We start from the raw sequence: 24,196 nt of genomic DNA on the forward strand, positions 1-24,196 counted from the left end.
TCAAAAATAGTAGCCTGTGGAACCATTCTCATTCAAACCAACAGGGGCAAAGAATGTAAGAGTGTTCTTTGTATTACTTTATTCTCCCAACTTTATCTAAGCTCAAAGTTAGTTCCAATAGTAGTATGTGGACATTCAACTACCTGTTCTGTTCAAAATAGTACCCCGAGCTACATGAGACCCCTGAATGATTAACATGTGGTTAGCTCAAGTTAAAATAAGCCATTGGAGTTAAGTACACACAACATTTCAAGGACTTAAGAATGAAAAATGCAAAATTGTAATAATTTTATATGATTCACACATAGAAAAATAGTTTAAATATACTAGCTTAAAAGAATACTTTCAACTTACATGACTACTACCAATCTTGGGTTACAAATGACTCAAATTTGCACTGGACAGAGCTGAGCAGTCAACCCAAAGTGTTGGGTTTTAATTACGACTTTCTCTCTCAGTACCTTTCTGCTTTAAATACACCTCTGTCTCTAAGCCACTGATGAAGACTAGACGTGGTCCCTGCTGTCTTGAGCATCTAGCATACAGCTAGTGTTGTAAGTATGGCTACTTATTGTGTTAAAAGTTATTAGTCGGAGGGAGAAATGCCACCAAGAGGGCAGCAAATCTGCACCTTTTCTAAATCTTTGCTTATGTCCTAACTCCTTTCCTGCCATAGGAGGGAAGGTTTGCTATATATTCATCAAGGCCCCCTCTAAGGACAGTGTTATCCAAGGTGAGCTTCCTCTGTACTACTTTAGAGCCTTGAATGACTCTATCATTTACCTTAGCACTTCACACAGACAGTCCCTGAAAGAGAGATTGGGTCTCACACTTACCCTGCGTCTTACACAGTGCTAAACATGCCAAATGAGCACTAAGGAGAGGAATGAAGCAAAGTTCCAGGAAAAGGACTGGGAACTTGAAAATTTGGCTGTAGGAGCTAGAGAGATGGCTCAGTAGTTAAGAGCACTTGCTGATGTTAAACAGGATTAGAGTTCTCTTGCTATCCCTACGAGACAGCTTACAACTAACTGGCTGTTAACTCTGGTTCCAGGGGATTCACTGCCTATTTTTGGCCTCCACTGGCACCAACTGTGAATGTGGTACTCAGACATACATGCAGGTAGAATACATACAAGGAAAATAAGTCTTCTTTTAAAATTTGGCTCTAGTCTTTAGTAGTCTTTGGAATCTACCAACTTCACTGATATAGATAAATCATGGCATCTCATTCACTTTCTACTTTCTGGTTTGTAAAACCAAAGAGATAACCCAATGACCAGCAAAGCAGCCTGTCCTTTTATACAAGTCTGAATTGTTTCCTTAGAAATGTTTCCATATTTATCAGCAAAAGAAAATCAAATGCTCTATTACTAAATGATTCTATATTCTTTTTAAAAAAATATTTATTTACTATGTATGCAATAATCTTTCTGCGTGTATGCATGCAGGCCAGAAGAGGGCACCAGACCTCATTACAGATGGTTGTGAGCCACCATTGCGGTTGCTGGGAAATGAACTCAGGACCTTTGGAAGAATAGGCAATGCTCTTAACCACTGAGCCATCTCTCCAGCCCCGATTCTATATTCTTTAAGAAAGAAATGGCACTGAGTTTGCAAACTGCCTAATGTCGTAAATGCTGATCATCTTTCTGGCCACTGAGAGCCTTAAGTGCAAGTATTTCTCAAAGTATTATTCAAAGTATGGTTTGAATAAGAATATGCCCCCACAGACTCACAGGTTTGAATACTTGGTCCCCAGCTGATGAAACTGTTTGGGATGTGGCCTTGTTGGAGGAGGTGTGTCACTGGGGCTGGGCTTCGAGGTTTCAAAAGATTCAAGCCATTCCCAGTGTCTCCCTCTACTCCTCCGAACTGCACATCAAGATTGAGTTCTCAGCTGCTCCTGCCGCCATGCCTTTGCTCCACCATCATGAACTCTAACTTCTGAAACCGTAAGACCCAAATTAAATGCCTTCTTTTCTAAGTTTCCTTGCTCATGGTGTTTTATCAGCAACAGAAATGTAACTAAACTAGGGGCTGGAGAGATGGCTCAGCAGTTAAGAGCCCTGACTGCAAACACACAGCAGCTCACAACCACCTGTATGTAAATGAGATCCTAGGCTACTACCATAAAACAAAACATTCAATACATACATATCAGAGTACCTTCATTACAGTTGTTTTCCCAGGCCTTTCTAAGTCTCAATGACACCTTTATTTTAGTAAGCTAAAGAAAGATAAGAAGGAAATGTAGAGAGAAACGGAAGAGGAGGAGTAAAGTTATGTGAAGTGCCCTGAGGCCTTACCGGTAAAGTTCAAAGACAGAGTTATACCCGACTATACATGCAATGCCCTTTTCTTCTTTCTTATAATGCTATCCAAATCGAATCAGAAGAAAATCATAATTGCCAAAATGAAAGATCTTCTACAAACAGAATGTTAGAGACGTAAACTATAACTCAAAGCATGGAGACCATTCCAAACAAACCTCTAAATCAGTCACTTTTAGAGATTTTAAGACATAAAAATCAGTAGTTTTAATATTATATCTTAATATCAGTGCTGAGAAAAAAAGATTGTCAGGGTAAGATAAATAAAAGAATTGACATTTATATAATTTAAAGTTTCATGTTCTGTTAGCAAAAACCACCTGTAGAGTTAATTAAAAAAATATATGTTCCAGGATCTATATTAGTAATATAAATCACAAACCTTAAGATTCATCAAAATACCCCTATGAAATGATAAGCATTAAAATAGACACAAGACAAACCTGAACTCCTTCAAAGAGACGCAGGACCTCTCAGAATTTGGTCACTACCCACTAGAGCAGCCTCACCTTCCGCCCTTCCTTGAATACATCTCACTTCTTAAACCTCACTGTTCATCTTCCCCAGAATCACTTGCTCCTTTTGTGACTCCACACTTTCAGAAAGGCTATTCCCTTTGCCTGGCACGTCCTTCCCTCTCACGCTATAAATACGCCCTCCTTCCTGAAGCTTATCATAACTGCCTGACACCCTCCGAAGGGGCTTCCAGAGCGCTCCTCCTCCTTCTTGTTCGCAGCACTGCAATTACTTTTGGATATTCACCTCCCCAACCAGGTTCTGAGTTCTAAAAGGAGGGCCACATCTTATTAAACCATTTCCCAACTCCTACTATATAATGCCTGGGTTCTTCTGCAGCTCAACATTTAAACTTTAGGAGACAAAGTTAAGTATGAGAAATATTTCAAAATTTTCTATTGAAGAATATATGCTTTTCACACAGTGGATCTCATTCAGGAGCAATTTAGCTCCTAGAGGGCATTTAGTAAAGTCTGGAGATACATTTGGTTGCCTCAAAGCAGGTACAATATTGGAAGGAATGTGACTATCATTTACACACTAGAAGCCAGGGACAATGTTAGCCATCGACAAATGCACCCCGACAACAAAGAGTGAGGCTGCTCACAAGAATCTCTCAGTCCAAGGCTGGAAAGCCCAGGTGTCATCTGACTTACTCAAACACGATGATTGAATAACACATCTCAACAATAGCCACAGTCAATACCATTCTTTAAGTTTTGGCAGAAACTTCTTGGACAGATAGACACACAACAGCAGTAAAAACGACCTTCACATAAACCCAGTGCTTCACAGCATCAAGAGTACTGCAAAGCATCCCATAGTTTCGCAAAGCCACACTGAGGCTGCCAGGAACAACTCCCCAATCAGAAACCGCTGTTTATAAAACTTTAAGGCAAACCACAGGCAGACTCCTGTTTCTTGGGTAACTTTGGCAAAAATACAGCCTGAGGCATGAGGGAATCAGTGCCTCCAAGATTGATAAAAGGCCCTTAAGTAAATCAAGGAATCAATCAACCGAGGAGGAGAGTCAAAGGGCATGACCTTCCTTGCTGCCAAATCACTGATAATCAAAACAAAATACAAAAAACTAAGAAACAATTGCAAAACGGAGGGGGGGAATCAAATGTCAATAGAGAGGGTCAGAGACATGAGTTAACCATTTCTCCTCTGATTAGAAGACCGAGTTTCAGACGACTTCAACTTCTGACGGCAGCTGTCTAAGCAGGGACCTTCCCTTCCTGTATACTGGGTGACTCAACACTTCTTGGCACATTCCTTAACCAAATTCTACAAATGTACTAAGTTCTTGTCCTTTGAACTACTTCTCCTACCTTCTGAGTAACATCTCTTCACATGTACTAGTCTCAGAAGGCAGAGAATGGAAGCTATCCAAAAGAAAAAAAAACTGGAGTAGGCAACTCTTATTAGAAGAGATTTTAATTATGTTATTCTAGGAACTGGTACCAAAACAAAACACCTACAGCTTTCCAATGCTCTTAACCTTTTTTTAACCCTCAACATTTCCCAGATTTTAAACTGAGATGTCGCTGATAGGAACTAAACTGGAGTGCATTTGCTGTTCGATCCATTTATTCTTGGAAAACTAAAATAAGGTTTTTGGGTTGGTTTTTTTTTTTTTTTTTTTCTGGGGCTTGGAGAGGAAAATGCACTTGTAATTCTTTCAAAGTTTCCAGCAGTGAGTAAGATCTTCCTTCCTTCTCCGCTGACTTTGTCAGTTAAGCATCTTCAGTCTCAGGGCTCAGGCCCGCGCTAGGCCGGGTCTCCTACTACCCCCCTGTGCGGTGCAGATGAGGAAGGCGAGGCAGGTGCGTGTCGTGGGGAGGTGGAGGCACGAAGGGACAGGGAAGGGCCCCACGGTCTCCCGCAGCTCCCCGCAGACCCCCAGAGCCGCGCTGCCACAGCCGGGGAGCCCGGTGGGACTCACGGACACCACACCCTCCAGCCCGCGGTGACAGCCCGGAGCGGGAGCCGGCCCCGGGGCCTCCGGGCTCCAGCCTGAGCCCCGCCCCCCCCGCGGCCCGGCTCCGGCAGGACAAGCAGGCCTCGGCAGCCGCCACTCCCGGGCCTAGCGGAGCCGGGAGTCCACCATGCCCGCCTCGGCTGCCCGGGGTCGGGCTCGGACGCTCGCGCTCACGTGCTGCCGGAAGGACGCTTTCCCTCTTACCCTCTGCAAGATCCTCCTAAACATGGTTTGGCCGGCGCCGCCGCCACCGCCACCGCCGCCGCCGCGGGGACGCTCCGCGCCCTACGCGGGTTACTCAGGATCGGAGGGCGCGAGGGCCACCAGCCGAGCCGGGAGGAGGGCGGGGGCGAAGCGGCGGTGGACGCTGCTTTGGCTGCCCCGACTTCCCCACGGGCGGCGAGAGGCGGCGGACGAGCACGAGCCAGCGAGGACCCAGCCAGCGAGCGCCCGCCTGCCGGGCCGCCCCCGTAACTGACAGCTGGGCGGGCCCGCCCGTGGCCGGGGGGCGGAGTCGCTGCCGCCCCGCCTCCTCGGCCTGGCCAGCAGCGGGGGAGGGCGGGGCCGGAGGAGGGCCGACCCGGAGCTCCGACCAATTGCAAGCGGGGATAGCGTGACAGACGGGTGGCAGGAAGCTGGGACCTCGGCTTCTTCCGGCGAGCGCCTGGACGTCCGAGCGCTGGACCGTACTCTGGACCTTAAGAGGGCTGAGTTCAGACGGAGGATCTGGGCTGCGATTCTTGCGTCCCGTGTGGAGGCGTCCCTCTCCGGGACTGGAGAAACGGGCTGCAGAGCCACCTTCGGACGAGCGCCAGCCTGAGATGGAAGTTTGCTTGCGCTCTAGATAGACACTGCGCTGACCCGGAGCCGGATCCTGATCTTGGCTGGAAAGGCTGATTTCGACCGCTAAGCGCCAACGTGGGCCAGAAGAACCGAGGCTTCCTTCACTGTGTTAGGCTTCCCTCTGCTTTGCCAGTCCCAGGTTATCCGCGTCCTTCCTGCTTCTAATGGCCCCTAGAGTCACAATAAAGCATGGAAGGAGGCTGGGTTTTGAATTAGCTAGAGGGTTTGGGTTTATCCTTTTGTGTGGGGGCAAAGGTTTCTTCGTCTTATTAAAGCTGGAGCCATCTTTCGTTTAAACTGAAACTGACCCAACCCCCTTTTCTACTCCCTCCGGTGGGAAAGCGCCCAACCGTGTTGTAGAAACTTGTGGCCCAAATGCCCCAACTAGCTGTGTGTTTCTTGGCTTCTGTTAAACTGCTTGCTTGCTTCCCTCCCCCCCTGCACCTGTTAACGGGGGATGTAGTTTTTCTGTATTTGTCTTTTAACTCCCTGTAATATACATTCAAGGTTGTTCTGTTATAAGTCCAATGAGTCCCGGTGCTTGGGAGGCCTCTGAGAGAGGCTCTCAATGCCTAGACTTCATGACAGAGCCTCGATATCCTGAGGGTTCCTGGTGGCCTGGGAGCTGAGGTTTGCCGGATGCCTGCGGCAGGTTCCCAATGCCTAGATTGTGCAAAAAGAGGTATCTCGGGAGGTAAGGTTTCTCTGTCTGTAGCTCACAATACTGGGGATTTGTGAAAAAAAAAAACTGAATACAGGGTCAGTTTCAGAATTAGTAGCACTGCAGGGACACAAGCAGCCCTCTCTGTTTGCTCAGGATTCTGGGTGGCTACCAGATTTTAGAACTTGGTCTGTTTTGTATTGTGCAGATTGTTTATCATTCTTGAGAAAAGTGAAACGATGGGTCAGAATTCTTCTACCCAAATAACTCCCCTGAACCTGATGAAGTTTCATTTTAGGCTTTCCGGAGAAAAGCCCCAGGAGTCCAGAAATTGGGCTCATATAAGAAAAAAATTACCTACTTTTTGTTCCCTAATTGGTCTTCATTTCAGATGGGCTGACCAACCTAAGCATCCTTAAATCTTTCTCTTCTGCACCAAGTGCAGCATGTGATGGAGGAGGATTATCTGTCTATTGTGTTATTTTCATTGGTCAATAAAGAGACTGCCTTGGCCCCTTGATAGGACAGAAAATTAGGTAGGCGGAGTAAACAGAACAAAATGCTGGGAAGAGGGCTATGAGCCAGAAGCCATGGAGCCAGCCACCAGGTCAGACATGCTGAATCTTTTCCGGTAAGCCACCACCTCGTGGTGCTACAGATTATTAGAAATGGGTTAATATCAAGATATGAGAGTTAGTCAGTAACTAACTCTCTAGAGATAATGGGCCAGGCAGTGCTTAAATGAATACAATTTGTGTGTTGTTATTTCTGGGACTAAGCTAGCAGTGCAGGAGCCGGGTAAGGGGAAAAGCAGGCCTGCCCGCAGCTCCTCACTACAAGCATGTGCTCTTTAATTAAACAGGCACCCTGTCCAACTCCCCATCATCGTGGTCTGGAGGTTCTTGGAGGAGTCCCAATCCAGAATAAATTTTAAAAAAAAAATCGATGGCCTGACCCCTCCCCGAACACCACCATTTTTGTTTCAGAGAAAGTAAATGAAACTTTGCTTCCGGTCCTAGCGGTCCCCCTCAGAAGACATACTCTCCCCCTGTACACCTGGAGCAAAGGTATAAAGCACTGGAGATACTCCTCTTACCAACCCCAACCAACTGTTCACCCTGACTCTGACCCCTAGTGCCTTCTGACTCCCTTATGGAGACCTCCTCCCCACCTGCTCCTCTTTTAAGGATACACCAGGCCTCCTGCAAGGTGCCAGATGCCTTCCCTGCCCCCTCCCCTTCATGATCCTCCTCAGGGGCCTGATCTCTGGGCATTCTCTCCTTGAGTGAGGCCCCTAGTATGGGGCCCTCCCAGGATAGGAGAGGCAGAAAGAATAACCTCAATTTGTGATGGTTTATGTTCCCTTCTCTACTCCTGATTTGTATAATCGGAGATTCCAGAACCTCTCTTTCTCAAAGAAGCCACAGAGTTTACTAGAAATGCTGTTTTATGCACACCAACCAATTTGGGCAGATGACAGAAGCTACTTCTGACTCTCTTCACTGAAGAGAGGGAGAGAGTCCGACAGAAAGACCAAAAGCTGGTCTTGGGGGAAGATGGGAGACCGACAGTAACCCTGCACTGGTTGAGAAAGTAATTTCTTCTTGGAAGCCGGTACAAGGTAGGGAGTCTCTTAACCTCTTTCTCCAGACTCTTGGGAGGTCTTCCGGCTACAGCTGAGTGCCCTACAAATTTTCCTGAGTAAGGTTAAGAGGTAACCTAGGGCTCAAGTCAGTCCTGTCTGCTTTTCTGGAATGCCTTCTGGAAGCTTCTCAGACTTACACTCCAATCAATCTGAAGAAGAAAGCTAGAAAAATAGAAGACTCTGAAGTTGAAATTGCTTCCCAAGTGTACACTAGGAATACCCCCAGAGGATAGGCAGACCGGGAAATTAGGTAAGGTAATGGTGGCAACCTTTGAGGAAGAGCCATCTCAGTGTACAGCATCTATAAAAGAAGCCGAGAGTCATGGGTATCAAGAAAAGGACCCTCCAGTGAAAAGATTAATGTGCCCACTGTAAAGTGACTGGCAATTGGAGAAACAAATGTGCAAGGAAAGATCAGTGTGCCATTGGAAAGTTGAGTACCAAACCAAAAGACGGGAGGCTGCATCATTGTTCCAAGTAGATACAGGCAGATGGGGCCTGAGCTCAGCCAACACCCAGCCCAGGATTACTCTGAAAGGGGAAAGGGGTTCCCCAGCAATTCCCTCATGGTTACAAGGCCGCTTAGTTTTGAATCAGACAGATGAGCCACTGGGTAAGAAACATGCTGCAAGCCACAACATTATACAGTAATTGCTCAGCCATCTTTTCATGAGCAGCTTAGAACCAAGGGATCTGTTAAAGGCTAAACCAAAAGGCAAGGCTTTTTGGCCTTACTGCTTTGTGGATAAAGTGGCTGTCCTTTGCTGTAGATTTTTCTCTGTAACTAACTACCTTTATATATTTGGGGATTAATTCCCACAGTTCAGAACTGTTTAGTGAAAACAGTTTCCCACTAGCCAGGCCTTGTTCCTCTCCCCTAGGCAAGCGCAGAGATCTACCTTCTTGCAATTATCTTTATCAGCAGGCATTTGGTCAGTGCTTAGGGACCAGGCATAGAGCATCCCATCTAAGGTATTCACAGATACCCAAGGACGTAGAATTACTCCCTGTCCAAGCTGCTGCTCTGGTTTTACCCCACAACACCCATGATCAGAACAGCTGATAACAGCATAGCCTGGAACTGATCATTTAGAGGCCTGGGTCTCTTCTTCACTTAGAGCAGTGAGTCTTAACTCCAGTCCTAGGTCCATAGAAATTACAGTGTCCAGTGGATGTGCTATCTGATCAAGAGCCATCAGTTTCTAGTTACATCACAGGTAGGTTCCTAGTTACATCACAGCCTCTATGCATGCTGGGAGAAAAGAAGTGATGCGCTGATTTAAACAATCCATGCCCTATTCATAAATAAACTTCTTAGCTCCTTACTAACCACCTAAAGATGAAGTGTAGCACACTAACCTTCCCCTCTAGAATTCCATGATGATTCAATTCCTTTCTTAACTAACTTTCTCCATTAAGGAGTTCACTGGACGTGTACAAGCCAGTCCCGTGGATCTGAGTGTGTGTGTGTGTGTGTGTGTGTGTGTGTGTGTGTGTGTGAGAGAGAGAGAGAGAGAGAGAGAGAGAGAGAGAGAGAGAGAGAACTCTTATCTGATTTTCCATGGGGCAAGAGAATTCCGGCCCTGGAACCTGCTAAAGCTGGGGAGTTGCTAATTTTAAAGGTGTCTATGACTGGGAGTGTTTGTAATGGAGAGAACTAAGGAGAAGGTAGAAAATGTAGACCTGAGAACAGGGAGAACAAGTAACTGATGTAACCATGAGAAATGATGGATTGAAGAAAGAATAAAAAAATATGGATGGACAGTTCCTGTTTGAGGAGATTTTCATACCCCTCAAATCTTTACCCTCAGGTTTCTAGCCCCCCCCAACTATCCATGGTGTCTTTAATTGAACCCTGAAAGGGAGTCTTAAAGGCAAGAACCCTAAAGGCCCCCTAAAGAAACAGACTGATCAAGGAGCTCTGGTTCACAGATCTACTCCTGGACCTCTAAGTGAAATGCGGACTTGGGACTGTGACCCACTCTTTCCTCCTTGTGCCTAAATGCCCAGACGTTCTGCTGGGGCGTGACCTACTACTACACAAACTAAGGGCAGAAATATGTTTTGAAGAGGATGACATTAATGGAATTTAAAAGCCCATTGGGGGAAGAGTATATTCTGTTAAACAGCCTTCCTCTGGAGAAGAAATCTGGTCATTTACAAGACCTACAACAGAAATTTCCTTTTGTTTGGGCAGAGACAAACCCATCCCATGACCAGCAGCCCACCAGTTACCCCAGGAATAGTGGAACTAAAAACCAACACTACTCCTGTCAAGATAAAGAAATACTCTATGACTTTGGAGCCCCAGCAACCCAACTCAGTAATAGTAGAACTAAAAACCAACACTACTCCTGTCAAGATAAAGAAATACACTATGACACTGGAGGCCAAACGGGGAATTAAAGTGCAAATTAATAGGTTTCTTGAAGTTGGCATATTGGTCCCCGGCCACTTCATTATTGCCTCTTAAAAAACTGGCAACAGGTGATTACAGGCCAGCCCAGGATCTCCAGGGAGTGAACAGGAGAGTACAGGGCATCCACCCAACGGTTCCAAACCCACATTGTCTTAGTCAGGTTTTCTCTTGCTGTGACCAAACACCATGATCGCAAAGCACGCTGGGAATAAATGAGTTTATTTGACTCATATTTCCATTGCTGTTCATCACTGAAGGTAGGTGGGACAGGGCAGGAACCTGAAGGCAGGAGCTGACGCAGAAGCCATGGAGGATGCTACTTACTAGCTTGCTCCTCATGGCTTGCTCAGCCTGCTCTCTCATAGAACCCAGGACCACCAGCCCAGGAATGGCACCAGCCACCATGGGCTAGACCCTCCTCTGCTGATCACTAATTGAGAAAATGCCTTACAGCTGGGTCTCATGGAGGCCTTTTCTCATCTAAGGCTCCTTCCTTCCAATGACTCTGACTTGTGTCAAGTTGACACACAAAACCAGCCAGTACACACATACCCTCAAGTTCAGTCTATCCCAAGAAGCAGGTTTATACTGTGCTAGATCTAAAAGGTACTTTCTTCAGCATGCTCCTGGCCAGATCGAGTCGGCTAATACTCAGCTTTGAATGGGTGGACATGGACAAAGAGACCAGTGACCAGTTAACCTGAACTAGGCTGCCTCATGGTTGCAAAAACCCCAGCCTTATTTGATGGGCTACACAGAGATGTGCAGGCATTCACTGCTGAGACTAACTCTCCTACAACATGTGTATGACCTGTTAGTAGCTGAAACAGAAAGACTGTCACCATTGCCACCAAGCAACTATTAGAGACACCACAACATCAAGGATATTGAGTTTCTGTATGGATATTGAGTTTTTCTGTAGAGAAAGCTCAATTCTGCACCCGTAAGGCAACAAACATATCTGGGCTGTAAACCATAGGAAGGTCAGAGGTTGCTTTGCCTCTCCCAAAATCCAGGCAATTGCCAGATCCCGATCCCAACCCCAACCCTAAGACCAAAAGATAACTCCGGGAAATTCTTTGGGTTGCGGGATGTTGTAGGCTTTGGATACCCAGGCCTGCTGAGCAGTAAAGCCCCTCTACCTGGCTACCCAGCACATTGAACAGGACTTCAATTGGTCCCCAACAAAGAGACACACTTTCCAGGAGTCAAAGCAGGCCATAGCCTCAGCTCTAGTATTAGTTTTAACTGACATTACAAAGGCATTCCAGTTGTTTGTGAATGAGGTAAAACACATGTCTCAGGGGTTCCTAACACAAAGACTTCAGCCCTGGTAGCAGCCTGTCGTCTGCCTCTCTTTAAAAATTGGACCCTGTGGTAGCTGAGTGGCCAGCATGCTTTCAGGGCTATAGCAGCCATAGCTCTCTTGACAAAGGAATCTAGTAAATTGACTCTGGAGTAAGATCTGTTGATCATGGCCCCACACCCAGTCCAAACTGAGGACCACACCAGGTATATGGATGACGAAAACTCCAATATAACCCAGCATCAAACCTAGCTCTTAGACCAACTGAGAGTCAAGAATTCTCAAATAACTGCCCTAAGTCCAGTAACTTTGCTCCCAGAGACCAGCGACTCTGCCATCCAACATGATTGCCTTGAGACAGCCACCATAGTCTAAGAATTAAGGCCAGACCCGACAGCTATCCCATGGGTACAGCCAGACTTGGTAATGTTCTCAGACGGTAGCAGTTTTATCCAGGAAGGCACCAGGTATCCAGACAGCTGTACCAACTGCAGAACATGTCCTCTGGGTGGAAGCCCTTCCCCCAGGGACCTTGGCTCAAAGAACTAAAGTAATTGCACGCAATGAAGCTCTCAAACTGGAGAAAGAAAAGACTATGAGTGTGTATACTGACATTAGATACACCTTTGCCACCACACATTTGCATGGAGCCAACTTACCTAGAGAGGGGCCTTCTGACCACAGAGGGAAAAGATATTAAAAGCAAAGACTTTCCTAAGAAGCTTAGCAGTAGCAGGGCCATTCTTGGTACCACGGATACAGCAATGGCAGACATTAGCTCAAAACCTAGGGCTTCAAACTGATGAAGATCAACCAAATCTATTACGTTAAAAGAACAGATAAAATCATTAGCTAATATGGTTTTACAACATGGTGGGGCACGTGGCCTACCCTCTGCGGAAAAGGTTATTGTATGGCTTTAGGAAAAAGTGTTGTTGCTATACAAGCCACTCAAGAATCGTTAGAGAAAAAAAAATATGCAGAAAGAGAAAAGGCCTGAAACAGAAACATGAATGGTTCCCCTTCTCATTTTCAGGGTCCCCCAGGGTTAATCATCTACTGTCGGCCATCACAGGACCCGTAGCCCTTCAGCCCCTGTTGTACTGTCGGCCCTTGCATCAGTAACATCTTAACTACGTACATTAGATCCCAATATGAACAGGTACTGTGGGTCAGTATTATACAGACCACATATTTCTGCACTGTCTGGCGGCCAGGCTCTCAAGCCATAGGTCACACCTGAGGTGGTCACCTAGGCAGGCTGCCGCCTGGGTCAGGATGTGCCAATGTTGTTCTGCTCCCTTCTTTGTAATTAGGAGATTGCCTGGGAATAGGTGTCAATCCAAGCTAGTAATTTTAGTTCTGCTACCCTGGAAACAGAATGCTAATGAACTCCTCCCCACCCCGCCACCCCGTCCCCGCTGTTTACCTTTGGATATAAAAGCTGTTTTGTGAATGAGGGTGATCTTCAGGATTTGAATGGATCCTGATTCTCCCTTCTGATATTGCTGTGTGAACTGTGTCTCAATTATTCCCGTGCCTCCATGGCGGTCGGTTGAGAGAGATCGTTTAGGTTGGTGTTGGACCCCAACAAGGTGCCCACCACAGGGCCAAGAGTTTGACTCAGAGTACAACTCAAGGGAGGGGGGAGAGGGGAATGTGATGGCTTATGGTTTGTTACTGTGCTTAAGAAATTTGACAAATACCTGCAACCTGCCAGCCTCTAGCCTGTAAAACCTGTACTCAGTCAGCTTGTTCAAAAACAAGTAACATCCTGGAATGTTAAGGGCTATTCCTATAATTGCTTGATCTTGTACAATTTAACAGAAACTATTGTTCTTGCAAGGTATCAAATCACAATGCTTACCACATTCTGTAAACCACAATGCTTGCTGCTTCTGTAAACCAGCTTTTCTTGTTCAGGAGAACCAACTAAGTTTGCTAAATTGAGCTCCTGCTTACACACACAGGATGCTTGCCTCTAGGCAAGGTGTGGCTCACAGCCAGTCAGGATGGAACCCTGTGGTCTTCGTATTTATAAACTCCTGACTAATGTGATGGGATTGCATCTTGAAAACCCCAAATCTCAGGTTGTAGTTCTGGCACCAATATCTGAATAAAGACTCTTCTTTGTTAAAATTTGCTTTGTGGTCAGACTGGTGATTCTCTGAACAACCTCAGCCCCGTACCACAAGGAAAGGAGGCAGAAACACACTCCTTCTTGGTCATGCTTGATTGCCCCAAGCTCCTCGAGCCTAAACTGAAAGCCACCATCATTTCTGATGACGAGACACAGACTTATAAATAACCAGGAAAATTTTGGTGTTTTGTCACTTGCCAGAAAAGTAGCTTCTAGCCGAAGGTCCTACCCGCAATCAAACAGTTGGACTGTCTCTCAGATTTGCAGCAAAGATTTTTGGAGCTTGGGGAAAAAAAAAAAAAAAAAAAAAAAAAAAAAAAAAAAAAAAAAAAAAAAAAAAACCACTCCTGGGACTGATCCAACACCAAGTTCCCATAATTGTTCACTAGTTCAGCTACCCCCATCCAGATCAAGTAGTTACTTCGACTGAAATGATTTGGGCCCAAGTCTTAGGGTCAGGTACCTCAGCCTAGAAAGCAGAATTGATCATTCTAACCCAGGCTTTCAGATGAGGGAAAGGAAAGTCTGTGACTACCTACAAGTCTGTGACTACCTACATAAACAGTTACTATGCGTTCGCTACCACACATATGTAGGGTATGACCGGTATGATCCCTGGGAAGAGAGGGCTCCTCATTGCTAGGGAAAAGGATATTAAAACATTCAAAATAGAAAACCTTGGTCCTCCTAAAGGCTATGTGGCTTCCCCAAGAAGTTGCTATCCTCAACTGCAGAGGACATCAAAAAGATTACTCCCCTGAAGCAAGAGGTAACTGAGCTGCTGCCCTGGCTGCCCAACGAGAGGCCCTAAGACCAGTGGGGCCTACTGATATTCTGGTAACATAGCCCGACCTGGTGCTCCCTGAGATTCCAGTGTACAACTAAGAGGAAATAGAGCACACGAAAAGATGGAATGGACAGCTCAAACCCAGGATGAGTCCCACCTCCTGCTTCCAGGAAGTTGAGAATCCCCATCCCTATTTTCCACTTTCAACAATATCAGTCACATATTCAATCATTTTCAGTTAGAAACTGGCGATGATTTCTGGTTAAGCTTAGACCCCTAGCCCCTGTCCTACAAAGGGATAAGAACTAACCAGTCCACTGATTTATAAAACCCACTGTGACTAGGGACAGCCCGAATTAACATTAGAGGACTTAGGAGGGAATGGAACTTGTCTAATATCCAAAACCTGTAACTTAGACACTTACGATGCCTGCTATTCTGCCTTTCATTTATCTGGAAAACAGCAATGTTACTGAGCCCCTGAGACTAGTTAGTTGGTGGGCATGTACTAATAGTTTGACTGGGTGTGGCCCTTTGAATGCTTTCCAAACTGAGAAATCCCTCGAATGCGTCTCTGTACACATTCTGCCCTGGGTACTTGTATGAAACGGGGAAGAAGGGCGAGTGTATTTCAATACGGTCTCAGAACTGTAAGAAGAAAAGAGAGAGCGTAACCAGTCCTTACCTCTACTCTCGGTCAGAGCAAAGCTGGCTCAACAGCCATGGGCACAGCAGCCTTCATCATGGGAAATTAACACTTTGAGGGACTAAGTAAACAGATTGATCAGGACCTAGAGGTATTAAAAGTTTCCAGTTCTGAAATAGAACAACAGACTCACTGCAGAAGGAGCCCTACAAGGGTCAAGAGGTTTGGCCTTCTCGGGAGACAAAGAGGACTAGGTATGGCTTTGAGAGAAACCTCTTGTCTCTGTGCTAACTAGTCAGGAGTACTTAGATAAAATCTTGCCATGGATGGGGAAAACTTAGAGACAGAAAGATATGAATCAGGTAATTGGTATTAGTCTCTATTCTCTTGGTCCCACTGGCTAACTATTCTGTTACCAGCACGGTCTGGGCCTCTAAATCTCATTTTGATTGGATTGAGTGGAGCCCTACATTTTAAATTTCTTGGTCAATTATGTAAAATAAATGTTAATCCAGTTAATCAATGATCATTAGGACCAACTTATACCTCTTTGGAGTAGGATAAGTCCGTAATTTGAGTCATTCATAAGACCAGTGGTGTAAAAAGCTGTATGGTCCTGTACTGTCCTGTAACGCCTGTGCCGCTACAAGACCTTAGGCGAGCCGGGAACTAAGCTGGAGACTTAAAACACAGAGACAGACATACAGAGACAGAGACTCGCGGACACGGGTCGTCCTTGATACAAGAATGCCAATGTCCCCTTTATTGAGCTCAGGGCAAACTTATATAGGGATCCTTAGCCACACCCAGCTCTCAGGATCTTTCAGCTGCCATCAGGGTCTCGTGCTCAGAGCAGCTGCAGGTAAAGAAAGTCAAGGGGCCAGAGATCTATAGCTCCCGACACAGTGAGGAATGTGACGGGACAAAGGTTTCTCCATCTTGTTCCAGCTGGAAACTAGGGATTGAAATGCCCAACCTGTGTGTTCCTGGCTTCTGTTAAAGTGCTTGCTTGCTTCCCCCCCATAAGTGCCAACCATGATGTAGTTTTTCTGTATTCTTTGTCTCTAAAAACTCCTTGTAATCTACATTTAAGGTGGCTCTTTGAGCAGTGTTTTTCTTCAGGCAGTCACAGGCTGTCTTAACACAGACTCTCAATTCAGACTTTGGTCATGGATGAGTGGTGTGTGGGTCTCTACACTCAACACTTTGGAGCCCTAACCATATTTCATGAATTGATGTCATTAACATGCTGTGCTTTGTAAAGCCTTACCTTGTGCTAAAAACTGTTGTGGAATATTATTTTGGTAACTGTTTTGTTGTATATAGTTTTACTATGTTAAAGTCAAAACCTTTCTTTTTACTTAAGCCAAATGGGGGAAATGTTGTGGAATATTATTTTAAGATGTGTTACATTTGCTTATGCTGTGGAGCATTTGTTTAACTTGCTTTGTTTATGTTGCATTTGCTTAAGTCTGAATCTGTGATTCCTTGCTTGTCTAAAACACCTGATGGTCTAATAAAGAACTGAATGGCCAATAGTGAGGTAGGAGAAAGGGTAGGCGGGGCTGGTGAGCAAAGGGTATAAATAGAAGAAGGAACAAGGAGGGGAAAGAGTAAGAACCAGAAAGTTCAAGGAGCCAGAAAAGAAGGGGCCAGCCACCCAACCAACCATGGAGTAAGAGTGAAAGTAAGATTGCAGAAGTAAGAAAAGGAAAAAGCCCAGAGGTAAAAGGTAGATAGGATAATTTAAGTTAAGAAAAGCTGGCAAGAAACAGACAAACTAAGGCTGGACATTTATAAGAAAGAATAAGACTCCACGTGTGATTTATTTGGGAGTTGGGTGGCAGCCCCCCCCACAAAAGGGTAAGAACAAAGAGTACAACAATAACTGCAAAAAAAGTTTTAAGTCTGATTCTGATTAATACATAAATGAAATAGTAACTCACCCTTAATGCTTGTGTCTCTATATGAAATATGAACTTGGTAGTGGCCTCCAGGCATAATGTCATTATTTAAATGTGAAAGTCTGCAATCCTATGTCCTACTATTCTGCCAATATTCACCAGTCAAGAGAATCAGTCTTCACCCTGGGTGAAACTGTTTAATAATGCTTAAGTAGGGAAGGATTGAGAAATCACAAAATTAACTTTGTCCTTGGTGGAGAATCAAGGGGATGCACAAACCTTGAATTATAACAAGCAATACCTAGAATGATTATTGGAAATTCAGTGCAGGACTTCTAAAAATGCAGAAAATTGATTCTTTATATATCAGTGACAAAGTATTTAGTAAGATGGAACACGATACTATGTCCCCCCTCTCTTTTTCAACTGTGTATTAGTCTTTATAGAGCATGAAAGAAATCACACTTATAGCTAACACATTATTAATAATTATTGATGATTCACGTGCTAAAGACACTTCCATCTCCTTACCCACATTGTATTTCAGAGGACACAAGAAACATCCCCAATGACATAGGGTGATAAAAGTGAATCTAAAGTGGTTTTCAAAAATTAATTTAAATTTGCTAATTACTGTATATGTCAGGTCCTTTCCTAGAACTCTTAGGTAGAATCTTTTATTAATAGGCTTTTTTCCTACGGTTTAAATAGATAGGTTGTTCAAAAATTTTTGTAGTCTTGTGCGATTTATAATTCTGTCACTGAAACAGTAAGCACAGAGCTCAGGAGCCTCCAGATGAAAATTAGTAGTGGCTGAGACATGATCGGGTAGGAATAACCTTCGCTAACCCTACACGTAACAGTTTTGTTTATCCTGTGCGACCACTAATTCCTATCCATTCACCTTTCTTTTTTTTTAATATTTATTTATTTATACAGTATCCTGCCTCTAGGCCAGAAGAGGGCACTAGATCTCATTATAGGTGGTTCTGAGCCACCACATGGTTGCTGGGAATTGAACTCAGGACCTCTGGAAGAGCAGTCAGTGCTCTTAACCGCTGAGTCATCTCTCCAGCCCTCCATTCACCTTTCGTATATCACCATTCCCAAAACCATGTCTTTGATGTCCATCAAGACCTCCAAACCATTGACTTTTCTTACTTTCTCACTATCGTGGCATGGGAGGCACCGTGACAGGAGCACCAGGCAGTTGGTACCGGGCATCCTCAGAGAGAGAAGATGCTGGTGCCCAGCTCTCTTCCTCATGTTTGTTCAGCCCAGAGCACCAGCTCATGAGATGGTACCACTCACACTCAAGATGAGTCATCCATCAGCAGTTAAACCTTTCCAGAAACATCTCTACAGGTGCACCACAAAATGGGCTTCCATGGGGATTCTTAAGCCGGTTGGTCACGTTGGCCGTGGAGATTAGCCATCACTCCATCCAATTCACATAAAGCATTGGTTATACCCAGGGGTTGCTTAGGATAGTCTGAAATCTTCTGTTTACATTAGGACTCAAATGAACAGACCTTGGTGTAAACTAAGTCTGAAATGGGGTGCCCACGTCAAGCATGAAGATGGTAGCATGAGTGAAGATTTTGGCTAACCTTGCCCATTCACAGGGGAGTTATTTGATAAGAAAAACATTGTGGCTGATAGGTCCCCCCGCCCCATCTCTTTTCCATGCAAACTAAGGAGCCTGCTTGACTTCTAAAGGAGAAAACCCTACTGGATAACTCGGGCAGTCATCCTTCCGCACATCACCAGTTATAAGTGATACTGAAATAAATTTAACTTTCTCAGGAATCTCGGGCAAGACGACTGCAGGTTTTGGGGCTGCCCAGATGACAGAACAAAGTAAAGGCTTGCATGAGAAACTAGCAAGACGCTACCCCAAAAGGAAAAGAAAGGTTTTAGGAGCTAGGGATTAAGGACAAGTAGTCCAGTACAGGTCCTGGGTTGAATCTCTAGTACCACACAAAAAAAATAGAAGAATTAATTTCATTTGGAAGGTGTCAAAAATAGCACTAGACACCTTTTTAGAACCTTTCGGATAAATTCTATTAAAGACTTGTTGGCTAAAAACGGGATCCAAAAAAAAAAAAAAATGAAGTTAATTGACAGGTTTGAGTTTAATATGGAAGGTGGACATTTGTTTGACATAAAATAAAACATTAATTTGGGGAGGCAATTAAAGAACAACTTTGGGATATGCAGGCTGCCTCTTCCCTCCTTCCTTGGAGCTTTTTTTTCACAGGTTATGAGGCATAGCGTGACCTCCCAGAAAATGAATGATTTGTTAGGGTCACACCGGTCCCTAAGGAGCCAGGAATGATATTCACACAGGGTTGTCTCCTCAAAGGATGAAATATCTGCTTCTGCCCAGAAGGCTAGGAATGGATATGGTTAGTGACCCAGTGACCTTTTCTTTCTTTTTTTTTTTCCAAGACAGGGCTTCTCTGTGGCTTTGGAGCCTGTCCTAGAACTAGCTCTTTTAGACCAGGCTGACCTCGAACTCACAGAGATCCGCCTGCCTCTGCCTCCCAAGTGCTGGGATTAAAGGTGTGCGCCACTGCCCAGCTCCAGTGATCTTTTCTTATCTGTGAAGGAAGACCTCACCCAAATCCCCCAGAATGTTTATCCCAGACTCTTCCCTTCCTAGACCTTTAGTTCTCAGTTAACGGAACCCATCCTTAGGGAATATGTCACATGGACTTTATAGCCTGCTGACCTCTATGCTGTCTTAGTCAGAGACCACATGACATGCTAGGCCTTTTAGCTATTGAGCTCACCTTTGTGGTCACATGTACTTTGGGAAGGAGTTTCTATGTATTGCTGCACACCTGAAACGAGAAGGATTATTGTCTGGAAACCTGGAATGGGAATGATTGTTACCTGGAAACATTTTCCCCAATTGTACTATGTTCAAATGTGCTGGCAATAAATTGCCTGGCATCCGACTCTGGAAGTTTGATCCAGCCTGATGAAGTTGGACTGAACTGAGTTTTCCTTCTTTCTGCTTCCTGCTTCATTTCCCGGCCTGCCAAGACACTTGCTGGGACCCTGTACTGATTAACTTTCCTAATTCATTTGAAATGCAGAATGCAATATTGTTCACTAAAGACACTATACTAAGTATATTGTTACTGTATTATAATATGGTGAAAGAAACCAGGTATGCTAATGCACACCTGTAATCCTTCTACAGTAGTGAAGGCAGAAGGATCAGTAGTTCAAGGTCAGCATCTTAAAACCCTGTCTCAAGGAAAGAAAGGGAATCTTATATAATAGGAAGAAACTTAAATTATTCTGTATTTGTGCACACACACACGCACACGCACACACATGTATGTGCACAATATAGAGAAGCACATGAGGTCAATAGACAACTCTGTGGAGTCTGTGTTTCCTTCCACCTTTATGTGGGTTGTGAAAATCAAACTCAAAGAGGTGATGATCTCTTGAGCTCTAGAAAACTCCAAACCTCTATCCCATGACTCCTGCCTCTTGAAGATGTAACCCTACGATTCAGAGGGAAGAAAGACTCCAAACCCAGAGCGCCCTCTATCCCACGACTCCTGCCTCTTGAAGATGTAACCCTACGATTCAGAGGGAAGAAAGACTCCAAACCCAGAGCGCCCTCTATCCCACGACTTCTGCCTCTGAAGATGTAACCCTATGTTTCAGAGGGAAGAAAGACTCCAGCTACCCAAGACAATCAGGAAAAAGGAGCAGTGTTGAAGGGATCATGTAGGTTCCTTCATTAACGAGGTCCACAAGAGCTCGTAATAAAGATAACAAATGTTTATTGGGGGACACTCACAATAAGAAAGCAGCTATGTTCCTCTGCTCTGTGGATGCTGGGAACTGCAAACAGAATCCAGACTACAAGCCAAGAGAGAAAAGGGGTGAGCAAGCTTCTTGTCTGTGCTGATAGGACCTCAGACCATGCCCTAATGGGCTCGTATCCAAAAGGCTATTGGCTGAATGAATTCCCACAGCAGGATCACAATACCTGATTTTAAATTATACTGCATAGCTGCATTAACAAAACCATTCAATGCAGGCACCAAAACAGAGCAAGGACTAAGGGACTGAAAAAGAGGACTTTTCATGGTCTTGATGGGCTTTTGCTTTCCCTTCCTAGGCTAAGAGCTGTCTCCTGATTTGTTCTTATCTTATGCCTTATTTACACACACACACACACACACACACACATCAATCATGACCCACTGGGAACTCTCTGATGGGAACCACCTCCAGATGCTCCTGATGTCTTCGGAGGAAGACGCTTGAAGATTTCCATCAGCCTCCTGACTCTCAGAGTGTGCTCCCAGCTAGCACCTAGCTCTGGCCAGGTTGGTTCTAGGTATTCCGAGGAGAAAGGGGACACCGTCCACAAGCAAGGGAATTCACTCAAGGGCCCACAGCTCCTGCCCCAAGAGATGCTGCTCTTCCTTCCAGGCAGAGAATTTGCCTAGACATCCAAGGACGACCGTCCCTGCTTTGTCATGCACCATTCCTGCCTTGGCCTTTGAGATCTGCCAAGACAGGGGATGCCCCCTCACCACCACCACCACCAACCACCACCCGCCACTCTCACTGCTTCTATTGGTGAGCTGATATGCATGGATTTGCTCTACAGCTGGCTGCTGCTGTGTTTCCTGAGAGCATAGAGCTGTCACACTTCCTGATGGTCCCTTGCCTAGGCAGCCAGAAGTCTACCGAGAATGTAGGTCTATAACCTATTGATTTACTTTTTGATTTTGGGCTTTTGAGACAGGGTTTTTCTATGTAGCCTAGCTCTCCTGGAAAATGCTATGTGGACCAGGCTGGCCTAGAACCTAACAGTCAATTGGCAGCCTGTTTCCACTTTTCTGTTAAATTTTCTACCACGTGGGAGAAAAAGGTTCTCTTTGTGTTTCTTTTACTGTCTGTCCACTCCATTCTTAGTTTAAGACAGGAACCCAAGATAAGAAACATCAACTCTCTCAGTATGGTAAATCCTAGTCACTCACTGTAACTTGGGGGTTTCTTATACATACACACATTTTTTAACATCTTTTGTGCTGTTGTTTCTGCTTTAAGTTTGCAATTAAAATTCATTGAACTAGCTCAGCACGGTGACTCCTGCCTGAAATACCAGTCCTTGGAAAGTGGAGGCAGGAGAACGAGGAGGTTCAAGGTCTTTCTCTGCTACCTAGAGCATTTAAGCCAGCCTGGGCTACGCACGACTGGTGGCACACACCTTTAATCCAAGCACTCAGGGGGCAGATCTCTGCATTCTAGACTAGCCTGGTCCACATAGCATTTTCCAGGAAAGCTAGATAGGCTACATAGAAAAACCCTGTCTCAGGAGGACCAATGGAACCGAATAGAAGACCCGGATGTCAATCCACACATCTTCGAACACCCGATCTTTGATAAAGAAGTAAAAAATATCAAATGGAAAAAAGAAAGCATATTTAACAAGTGGTGCTGGCATAACTGAATATCAATATGTAGAAAAATGAAAATAGGCCCATATCTATCACCATGCACAAAATGCAAGTCCAAATGGATCAAAGACCTCAACATAAAGCCAGCCATGCTGAACCTTATAAAACAGAAAGTGGGAAGTACACTTGAACACATTGGCACAGGAGACTACTTCCTAAATATAACCCTAGCAGCACAGACACTGAGAGAAACAACTAATAAATGGGACCTCCTGAAACTGAAAAGTTTCTGTAAAGCAAAGAACACGATCAACAAGACAAAATGACAGCCTACAGAATGGGAAAAGATCTACACCAACCCCACATCAGACAGAGGTCTGATCTCCAAAATATACAAAGAACTCAAGAAATTGGACATCAAAAGATCATATAATCCAATTTTAAAAAAATGGAGTACAGCCCTAAACAGAGAACTTTCAACAGAGGAATCTAAAATGGCTGAAAGACACGTAAGGAAATGTTCAACATCCTTAGTCATCAGAGAAATGCAAATCAAAACAACTCTGAGATTCTATCTTACACCTGTAAGAATGGCCAAGATCAAAAACACTGATGACAACTTATGCTGGAGAGGATGTGGGGAAAAGGGAACACTCCTGCATTGCTGGTGTGAGTGCAAGCTGGTACAGCCCCTTTGGATGTCAGTGTGGCGATTTTTCAGAAAATTAGAAAACAACCTTCCTCAAGACCCAGTAATACCACTTCTGGGTATATATCCAAAGGATGCTCAATCGTGCCACAAGGACATATGCTCAACTATGTTCATAGCAGCTTTGTTTGTCATAGCCAGAATGTGGAAACAACCTAAATGCCCCTCGATCGAAGAATGGAAAAAAAAAGTGGTACATTTACACAATGGAGTACTACACAGCAGAAAAAAAAAACGACAGCTTGAATTTTGCAGGAAAATGGATGGAGCTAGAAAACATTATTTTGAGTGAGGTAACCCAAACACAGAAAGACAATTATCACATGTACTCACTCATAGGTGATTTTTAAACATAAAGCAAAGAAAACCAGCCCACAAACCACAATCCCAGAGAACTTAGACAACAATGCGGACACTAAGAGAGACTTACATAGATATAATCTACATGGGAAGTAGAAAGTAGAAAAAGACAAGATCTCCTGAGTAAATTGGGAGCATGGGAACCTTAGGGGAGGATTGGAGGGGGAGGGGAGAGGCAGGGAGGGGAGCAGAGAAAAAATGTAGAGCTCAATAAATATTAATAAAAAAATTATTTAGAAAAAAACCCTGTCTCAAAAACCCCAAATCAATAAGTAAATGAATCCATTAAGCTTATGCTATGGAAAAGACAGTATTTGAGACCAACTTGGGTATATGACATTTCTGTTGCTGTAATAAAACATCATGACCAAGAAAACTTACAGAGTAAAGGGTTAATTTGGGCTTTACAGTTCCCGAAAGGGAGTCTGTCACCATCACAGCAAGGAGGGGGAGGCAAGACAACAGGCAGCCATGGTGGCAGGAACAGCAAAGCTGAGACTTC

The 24,196-nt window shown here is 44.6% G+C and overlaps 1 protein-coding gene across 5 annotated transcripts in view; it reads right to left on the bottom strand.

Moving 5' to 3' along the window:
* Eea1 (early endosome antigen 1) overlaps positions 1-24,196 on the bottom strand; it is a 147,349-nt gene that overhangs the window by 102,127 nt on the left and 21,026 nt on the right. Inside the window, exon 1 of one of the 5 annotated variants that reach the window (XM_087902098.1) lies at positions 5,038-5,273. The exons of 3 other annotated variants lie outside the window; for them this stretch is intronic. In XM_087902098.1, coding sequence (XP_087758224.1) covers positions 5,038-5,061 — 24 coding nt within the window. In that variant the 5' untranslated portion in view covers positions 5,062-5,273. Of the gene's footprint in view, positions 1-5,037; positions 5,274-24,196 lie in introns of those variants that run through there. One more of the 5 variants, XM_087902101.1, reaches the window with a different exon arrangement.

This window comes from Myodes glareolus, chromosome 26 (assembly GCF_982192425.1).
Source record: "Myodes glareolus chromosome 26, mMyoGla1.1, whole genome shotgun sequence".
Taxonomy (NCBI): domain Eukaryota; kingdom Metazoa; phylum Chordata; class Mammalia; order Rodentia; family Cricetidae; genus Myodes; species Myodes glareolus.